The sequence below is a fragment of the Echinops telfairi genome, unplaced genomic scaffold (assembly GCF_000313985.2).
Source record: "Echinops telfairi isolate 266 unplaced genomic scaffold, ASM31398v2 ScPeMD7_7415;HRSCAF=8453, whole genome shotgun sequence".
Lineage (NCBI taxonomy): Eukaryota > Metazoa > Chordata > Mammalia > Afrosoricida > Tenrecidae > Echinops > Echinops telfairi.
This window is the reverse complement of record NW_022111315.1, coordinates 1,515,823-1,525,707: the sequence shown is the minus strand read 5'-3', so window position 1 is coordinate 1,525,707 and position 9,885 is coordinate 1,515,823. Positions and strand designations below refer to the sequence as shown.

Sequence of the window (9,885 nt, the reverse complement as noted above, 5' to 3'; positions counted from 1 at the left end):
AATGGCGAGCAAATCTTTTGAGAATGATGAGAGCAATGAATGTACAAATGTGCTTTACACAATTGATGTATGGATTGTGATAAGAATTGTATGAGCCCCTAATAAAATGGTTTAAAATAGAAATAAATGAACAAATTGGTGTACGAGTGCCCAATAAAAATAAAAATTTTCTTAAAAATTTTTAAAGAAAATATCCTTCAAGAATGAACAGAAAATCAAGACATTCTCAGGGAAATGACATTTAAACGAACATAGGAATTTGTCACCAGGAGATCTACCCTGAAACAGAACCCTATGAAAAGATAAAAGAAGAAATCCTGGAACACCAGAAAGCAAGAAGGAACACACTGAACAAAAATGTGGATTAATACAACAAGCTTGAGTCATTCAAATCATGTTTGACAATTAAAATTAAAATTATGAGATTGTCTGGTGGGGTTCCAAATGTATGTAGGCATGTAAGATAATTATATTGCAAATGGGTAAAAGTAAAGGGATGAAAAGGGAGATACGTTTGTTTCATTTCATGCAAACTCAAAAAATATTAGTAGACTGTAGTAAGTTATGTTTATATAATGTAATATCTAGCAAACAAAAAAATATGCAAACCCACTGCTATCAAGTTGATTGTGATTCATAGTAACCCTCCAGGACAGAGTAGAACGGTTCCTTTGTTTTCCAAGGTTGTAAATCTTAACAATAGAAAGCCTTATCTTTCTCCCATGGAGTTGCCGGTGGTTTCCAATTGCTGACTTTGCAGCTAGCCACCAGGGGTCCGTGTAATATCTACAAAAACCACTAAAATAATGTATAAAAATAGATGCATTAAAAACATTATGGATTAACAAATTGAATTCCAGAAAGATGTTGTGTAAGCCATAGAAAGGTAGGAAAAACAAAACGGAACTACACAGAGAAACAGTAACAACAACAAAAAATTAAACAAAAGGCATTGGCATATGCTGTGTATAATAAACTCACTTCAAATGTAATGGCATTGGTAGTTTGAACGTAAACGGATTGGAAAAAGGAAAACAAATGAAGCAAAGCCTATGAGGAGAAATTTTTAAATTCATATTTATAGTTTAATAGTTCATTCCTCTATCGATAATAAAGAGAACTAAATGAAAAAGGAGTGAGGACATAGAACTCAACACCACCAGCAGCCAATGGAATGGAAACTGTGTAGGGGAACTGAGGTACAGGGAGGAAGACAGGCATCTGCTGCTGACCTTTGGGTCATGCAGGGAAGCACGTGCAGGGCCCGGACCTGCTTCAGCTTCGTCCAAACAGGGGCTGCCTAGTTCTGACCCGGCCCAAACAGAAACAACATTTATAGAACACTGACATCAGAATGCACCTTCTTTTTTGATGTGCTCATGGAACATATATCAAAATTGATCACAGCTTGGACTCTAAACAAATCCCCCTAAAATTTCAAGGACTTGAAATCATAGGAAGCATGATCTCAGCCTGCAAAGATGTCAACCTGGAAATCAGTAGCAGAAAGATAACAGGAAAATCTCCAAACACTTGGAAATAGGCCTCTAACTCCTACCCTAAATGTTGGTGGTTGAAACTTACCCACCAGTACTGTGGAAGAGAAGCCTGTGGCTGGCGGTTTCAAACTGCTGATCCTTCATAGCCACTATGCCACTAGGGTTCCTTGATGGCAGTGAGTCAACACATTCCTTGGCAATAAAAAAAAGAATGACAGTTTGACATATTTGGGGAAACATTTCGTTCATTTTTAAGTAGGGAGATGGTTTAGAGGACTTTTCTCTTTGGGGATTTAAGATTCAGATGGTGGGGGCAAGATGAGGTCACATTTTAAGGATCTTTGGGGGTTTTGTTTGTTTTCTAGAACTTTTAAAGACTAAAAAAAGTCAGAAAGAAATGGCATGATGAATATTGGGTGTGGTTCTTCATGGGACATTCCAGGAAACTCATTTTGGGAGCTGGGGCAAAGGAGTATTTAAGGTAGGTACGTGTTGTGGGAACAAACTAAGAAGTCTGCATAGTTGTGAAGGGTGGCTGTTGCCTTGTTACACTGAGATCGAATAGGGTGGATATGAGGCATAAACGGAAAGATTTCTTTATTCCCAGGAACGTACGGAAATACCTTTGTTCTGATACTCAAAGATCCAGAGTTTACCCAGAAAAGGATCTGAAAAACTAGAGAAAGCCACATTGTTTCCTGAATACTAGAGGAATAGTGCCAAATCCAGTTTCAGAGCATATTCAGCTGTAGGATAGTAATTGTTGTGTAGCTTTCATACAAGGAAGGCGCCCTGGTGGTGGTGTGGAGCAAGCATGTAACCGCTAGCCTGTAAAGTCAGCAGTTTAAACTCCCACCTCTTCTCAGGATAATGATGAGCTGTCTGTTCCCGTGAAACTTTACAAAGTCTCGGAAACCCTTCAAAGGGCCCTTGTGAATTATAATCGATTCAATCACATTGTGTTTGTTTTTCATGTAAGACGTGTTTGAGTGTTTGTGTCCAGTCATGAAAATGGAGGTTGGAAGAAGCCAAAGAACAAAACTTCAAGCCTTGCTACCCACACGTCATTCCCACTCATAACAACCCTACATGGTTCTACATGTTCATGAGAACAACAAGTCTCATCTTCCTCCCCAAGAGGGGATCATGGTTTTGAACTGTTGATCTTGTGGTTATCAGCCCAACAGCCACTATGCCACTAGGGCAAGTGGAAAAATTCTGCCAACTGCCATTGCTCTGTAAGTTGGACAAAGGTAGGCCATTAAAAGTGGCACTTGAATTCCCGCCAACTCCCTTTAACACCAGAAGCCTCCGATGCTATGAGGTCTAATAAGGGTATTTTTAGGGCCTCCCAACAGCCAATCCTAGCGCCGGGTGTGTTCGAAGGGCATGGTCAAGGGAGACTAGCCAGTGGCAGAGCGGCCCTTAAATAGGGTACAGGCTTGGGCAAGCTGAGGAACCATAACTTGCTTTGCGGCTTGAGCCGTTAACCTGAGCTGTAGCCTCCACATTTTGATTTCTGACTGCCGCTACACATGGCAGAGTCTCAGAGGGAACACCAGCGGATGTTACAGCGTCACCACCGTGAGAAGAGCTGCAGGGCCGCATCCAGGCCATGAAGAATCCGGTCCCGAAGAGCGACAAGAGGAAAAGAAAGCAATTGATGTGTCCCGCCTTGAGGCCAAGATGGAGCAGAAACACAGCCAGGAGCTGGAAAAACTCTGACAATGGTTACCTCGAAACTGTCACTGAAGATTTTGCCAAGATGAATCTGGATAACCAGCCACCCCACCTCTGTAGGTCACAAAAACAGACATGAAAGAAAGGCAGCGTTAGAGAGAGAATGCCAGGAGTGGCTCTCCGAGGCTGAGATGGAGCATCTGGTTAGCTATCGCTAGGATGAAGAGAAGAAGCTCTCAGTCATCTTGGGGGCCAAACATTTGGAGATGAAAGATAACCCGGAAGATGGCCACTGCATGTACCATGCAATCCAAGACCAGCCGGTGTTCTTGGTGACCGTGGAGAGCCTGAGAAGCCGCACTGGTGACTGTACGCAGAAGCACATGGACGGTTTCCTGCCCTTCTTCAGCAACCCCAAAGCCGGTTACACCTATAGCCGCTATGATTTCTTGAACTACTGCAACCGCATGGTGCTTGAAGCTACCTGGGAGGCCTGCTGTAACTGAGGGACATGTCACATGTCCTGCAGACCCCCATTAAGGTGATTCAGGCGGACTCTCCTATGGTTGTCATGGGGGTCGGGGGAGTACACCAACAAGCCGCTGGTCCTGATCTATTTGCGTTACACCTCTGTGAAGCCTCTGGAATCAAACGCCATTGGGGCTTGTGTTGGTCTGGGTACTTTAAAGAAAGAAATCCACAGAAACTCATGTAGAAGAGAGAGTTTTATATAAAGGGTAAGTGCACATCAAGAAAACATCCCAACCCAGTGCTGCCCAAGCCCACAAGTCCAACATCAACCCATTAACCCATATGTCCGACACCAATCCACAAAGTCCTCCTCCACCTCACAAAGCACACACAATGACGCCGACTGCAGAAGGAAAGCCGAGTCAGTGAACTGGTAAGCATCTCAGCACTGGCAGGGGTCTCCACACGGCTGCTCCAGCACCCAGGCCTGCATCTAGGTAGGTCCATGTGGATGTCTTGCAGGAAGTGAGCCTTGCCAGCTGAAGCCAGGAACTGGCTAAGGAAGCCACACCCTGGTCCAACCATAAGAAAGCAAGAGACCTGAGAACTAGAAAAGTGAGACTCACTGAGCCATTTATCCCTCCACTCTTCAATTAACCCACTTGTGTTATCGGCCAGGTTGGCTCAATAAACGAATTCAGGGCTGCTGCCCTGCACCTCTTCTAGGCCTAGCACTGTCGGCAGCCATGTCGACCACTATATCCTTAGTAGGCGGGATTTTTTTTCTTTTCTCCCTTCGTTTACCTCAAATTTCTCAGGTTTCCCAATTACTTCATTTTATCTGCTTTTTCAGTTCTTTAATGGCTTCTTTGACCTCTCGTGTGGAAGGTTGGGGACACGCTGGAAGTGGGGGTTGGGGAGGGTGGGGGGGATCGAGAAGTTCTAACCATATATGATCTTTGCTTTCCCGTGAATTTGCCATATTGCGCAGAACTTTGGGGTAAAACATTCTAAATTCAGATTTGATCACATTAGAAAGTGGAAAAATAAATTGTGTACAATATCAGTTTTCTGTGTTTATGATTGTTCTATGAATATAACAGATTACTTCAAGAAAGTTGGAATGGATGTGATTAAAATGCTTTGTGGATGTTTTCTATTTGGCTCTTGGAGAGGGTATTTTTTTGTTGTTGTTGTTTTATTTACATAAGCAGGGCTACTCAGGAGATCTCTCTAGTGGTGAACAACAGCTTCACTGGTATTTTTATTCATTAAAAAAACCCACTAAACTTGTCTGGTCCCATTTGTTAAATGGAAAAGCTAAGTTAAGTGCACAATATAGAAAGGAAATTTCGTGAAACTGATAGGCTAGATAAAGTTTACAAGAAGTTGTGAGAGGCCAGAACTTCATTTTCTTCCTTAAAGACAGGAAGGAAAATGTCTTTTTTTTTTTTGGGGGGGGGGGTGTTCTTCATGGTTTTTTTTTATTTGCTTTTTTTTTCTTCTTTATTTTTCTTTCTAATCATTTTATTGCAACTCATACAACTCTTATCACAATCCATACATACATCAATTGTGTAACACGCATTTGTACATTCATTCTCAAAACATTTCCTCTCCACTTAAGCCCCCGGCATTAGGTCCTCATTTTGCCCCTCCCTCCCCGCTCCCCCTCCTGCATGAGCCCTTGATAATTTATCAATTGTTATTTTGTCATATCTTGCCCTGTCCGACGTCTCCCTTCACCCACTTTTCTGTTGTCCATCCCCCAGGGAGGAGGTGATATATAGTTACTTGTAATCGGTTCCCTGTTTCCAACCCACTCTCCCTCTACCCTCTCAGTATCACCACTCACACCACTTGTCCTGTAGGGATCATCCACCCTGATTTCCCTGTGTTTCCAGTTCCTATCTGTACCAGTGTACATCCTCTAGTCTAGCCAGACTTGCAAGGTAGAATTCGTATCATGATAGTGGGAGCGGGGAGGAAACATTTAGGAACTAGAGGAAAGTTGTATTTTTCATTGTTGCTACATCGCACCCTGGCTGGCTCATCTCCTCCCCGAGACCCCTCTGCAAGGGGATCTCCAGTGGCCTACTAATGAGCTTTGGGTCTCCACGCCTCACTCCCCCCATCATTCACTATGGTAAGATTTTTTGTTGTGATGATGCCTTATACCTGATCCCTTCGACACCTCGTGATTGCATAGGCTGGTGTGCTTCTTCCATGTGGGCTTTGTTGCTTCTGAGCTTGATGGCCGCTTGATTCCTTCAAGCCTTTAAGACCCTAGATGCTATACTTTTTGATAGCCGGGCACCATCAGCTGTCTTCGCCACATTTGCTTATGCACCCATTTGTCTTCAGTGATCCCTTCGACACCTCGTGATCACACAGGTTGATATGTTCTTCCATGTGGGCTTTGTTGCTTCTGAGCTCGATGGCCGCTTGTTTACCTTCAAGCTTTTAAGAGCCCAGGTGCTATATATTTTGATAGCCAGGCACCATCATCTTTCTTCACCACATTTGCTTATTCACTCAGGAAAATGTCTTTTAAGTAGTCAATCCACTTTGATGTATCTGCAACTGGTATGAAAGTTCTAAACACTCTTTTCTTAAACATTAGAGAAAGAATTTTTTTTTAATTTGAAAGAATAATTTAAAAGCACTGAAGTAGTTGATTCATTTTGTTATATTATTATATCTGCTACTGGTATAAGGCAAAAGTAGGGATTCTCTGTTTATCTGTGAGACTTGTTGATATTTCAAATTTGCAAAAGAACAGTAAAATGTAATGATTTGCAGTAAACCATTTTTTAGATTTTATCTTCAGATCCTGTTTCCGATGAGGTTACTTAAATTCCTTTAAAATATTCTGTGTACATTCCAAATATTCTAAAATAAAATATATAACTTAAAAATAAATATATATATAAGCATTTTACTTAAAAATAAAAGCAATTTTAAAGTATCTGCTCCTTTATTTTTGTGTAGTTGACTTAATTCATATAGTTTGTAGCATATCTTGGGATCTACTTCAGCCAGGGAAATCTGGAGGGTTAGGGAGCAGGAGGTGGGGCGAAGATAAGGCTTTTTGGAGGAATGGCTGTGGTGGCAGCTTAGGGTGGAATGTTTCACAGAAGATAATTTAGAGCGGCACTTTATAATTTCATCTAAGGATGTTCTCCTTGCTGCAAACAAAAAAGATCCCCCACTCCCAAATAACTCACTAATCTATAGGACTACATAGCAAAAGGGGGGAGGGGATGCTACTGTTCTGTCTTTTGGGGTATTCCCAAATTGCAAGAATGGAAATTCTGTCAGATAATGCATTGTGAGTGTGTGTATCACATAAGTTTCAGCTAATCAGGTATTTTGGATGCACAGTAAGGAAAAAGTCTTTTCTAGCAATGGAAGAACTAGGGAATGATGTAAGGCTTGGGGAGCAAGTAGACACAGGCTGCAGGAGTGACACGGGCAGGAAAATGGATAGGCCAAGAAAGGAAGCGTACTCTGCAGAAGGAGCTCTGGGTGGGAAGGAGGGTGCAAGTTGAGGAACGGGCCAGCCTAAGGATGAATGGGGAATGTCAGGAGAACAGGTTGGGGAAAGGGGTATAGCTTAGGAGAGGTACAGGTTGATGTAGGGGGTCTAGCTTAAGAATAGGGTTTCAGTGGTAAAGAGGAGAGGACCTTTATGAGGTCTGTGGCATCGGCTGATGATGGAACCCTGACCGGGGGACATGGGCAAAGGCTAATGGAGAGTTTTATTAATGGCAATTGTGTTCTAATCGGGTGGGCTGCACAGTGTAAGGAAAGGTGCCTAACTGAGTAGGGAGGGAGGCACAAACTAGGAAAGGCAACCTTCCTGGCAAAAGGAGCCAAATAGTGGGGAGAGGATCGAGTGGGGAGACTCTGGCAGGAACTGATTTTTAGTCTGAGGGTGGGCCTTCTGTGAGGGGTGACACCAGCTGGGTAATATGCTCTTACTGAGACTGTGGGATTAGGTAGACAAAGGCACCAGCAGGGAGAACATATTTGGGGAATGACTCTGGTAGGATAAGAAAGACTATCTTGCGGAAGAGAGAACAGGCTAGAGGAGTGGGCTTAATTGAATAGGGAGATATGAACAGAAGTAGGGGACATGGCTGGACAAGGGAATCTGGTTGTAGTCTGGGTCACAGGGTGGGAAAAGAAAGTCAGCTGGGAAGAAGATAATAGGAAAGGGTGACTGATTAGAGAAGGGAAGTTAACTGGCCTAGGTAGGTTAGGGGACAAAGAATGAGAAAGGTGTTTTTGGCTTTTAAAGGGAAAAGCCTGGGGGTGGGCACCTGGCTGTGGGAGAGAATGTAGGCTATCACATGGAGCACAGTCTAGAGAAGGGCCCTGGTTAAGGTCGCAGGTTCAGGCTGTGGAAGAGGGCCGGGCTGGGGAAGGGACCTGGATGTAGGAGTATTCCTGTCTTATAAAGGGAGCACAGGTTTGAGAGGCTGGCACAAGATTCAGAAGGGGATCTGGCATGAAACAGAGACATAGTGGTATAAAGGGGATTAAAAGGTAATTGGGTGTTGAAGGGTCCTGGATGCCAAAGGAGATAAGTTTAGGTTTAGGCCTGCCTACAGAAAACAATACTAACTGGGGTTGGTTACCTAACTCTGTAAGAGGGCCTGGGTAGGGCTGGGGGCATAGGACGATAAGCGCGTCCATGGAGGCACAAAATACCAAAAACTTCCTGGGCTATATCTTAAGAAGTGGACACAAATTGGTAAAATGACTGACTCAGAGAGGAGGCCAAGCTAAAGAAGAAGGCATAGGATAAGGTAGAGGATCTCCCTCAGGAATAGGGCTGCAAAATGGAAAACAAGTTGCGTCAGGGAGTCAGACTGGAGAGATAGGTGGATGAAGGGCACCTACCAAGAGCAAAGGTCCAGACGGAGGTCAACTCAGACTCAAATTCACTCATTTGTTAATGCTTTTTTTATAGTTAACTATGTTTGGAATATCCACCTTGAAATAATTTGACAATAAGGTAAGGATATATATGGAATGATATGATATATGTATTAACTCCAAATTCATAATATGTTTTAAGATAAAGATATAAACTGATTTTCTCTAATTATGATAATTAACCAATTAATCTAACACAATTTTTAAATAATCTACTTTTCACAACTGATTTGAAATGTCACCATACTTCCTCATATATTACATTCTTGCAATAGGAAAGTGTGAATCTCTTTTTCAATCAGTCATACAGAATATCTGCATTACAGTGACCTTAGTCTGAAATTGACAGCTGCAGAGTTTTCATTCTATTCCATCTTTACTGAAGAAGAGAATAATGATAAACAATAAAATTAAAATGAGAAAAAAATCCAGTGAAGTGACAGGCAGGAAAGCAGATAGAAATAGACACTGCTGTAATGGAAGGAAACAAAAAAGGGAGGATACAATTGTTCTCTGACCTCATCAGATTCAAGGTGTCAGGGAAGTTTACGAGGAACTCAAAGAGAACACAGAGAGAAAAGGAGTGAGTGAGTGGCACTAGGTTTCTTTCCCAGAATTGTTACTAGCTCAGGATAGCTAGGTGGTAGAAGTGAGAGAGTGGTAGAAAAAGGCTGGAGAGGAAGACAGGCCTGGCCTACCAGTATTGAGGAACAGTGATGAGCCTGTAGCTTCTGTTAGCTGAGGCCATTGACGACAAACAGACCCAATGTCCACTCCATAACTCTAAATTAGTGGTTCTCAAATTTGAATGTGTAGAAAAATCACCTGGGGAGCTTCTGAAAGTGCAGTTTCTAAGGCTCCATCCTGGATTTTGCAGGTCTTGGAGAAGAGTGGGTAATTCAGGAATCTGAAGTTTTCACTAGCCTCCAAGCACTCTGGTTTTAGACTGTGCAAAGCTATTGTGAATGTTGTCTTATTTTTAAAATATTTTTCAATTGGCTATTAAAGGTATACAGGGAATTAGCAATTTTCGTATGTTGATTTTATATCCAATCATCTTGCTTAACTCACTCTACAAGTAGCTTACAGATCAATAGGAAAATAGACAAGAGAAACATGAGCTCAGGATATCAACGACCGAATAATTTTTAAAATTATAGATGGTTTATAAGCATTATTTTCACTCGTGATGATATTTCAAATTAAATAAATGCAAATTAAAATTTTGTTATCGATCAGCTTTTAAAAGATTTAAATTTTCACAATATACAGTGTTAATGGAGGAATGGAG

At 42.1% G+C, this 9,885-nt stretch overlaps 1 protein-coding gene across 1 annotated transcript; it reads left to right on the top strand.

Annotated features, from left to right (window-relative positions):
• Positions 1-3,034: 3,034 nt before the first annotated feature.
• LOC105979862 (OTU domain-containing protein 6A) lies at positions 3,035-9,539 on the top strand. The gene is given in 8 exon segments (XM_045296989.1): positions 3,035-3,086; positions 3,089-3,160; positions 3,163-3,220; positions 3,222-3,309; positions 3,311-3,665; positions 3,668-3,759; positions 3,761-3,857; positions 9,472-9,539. Coding segments are annotated over 8 exon segments (882 nt in total).
• Positions 9,540-9,885: the final 346 nt, after the last annotated feature.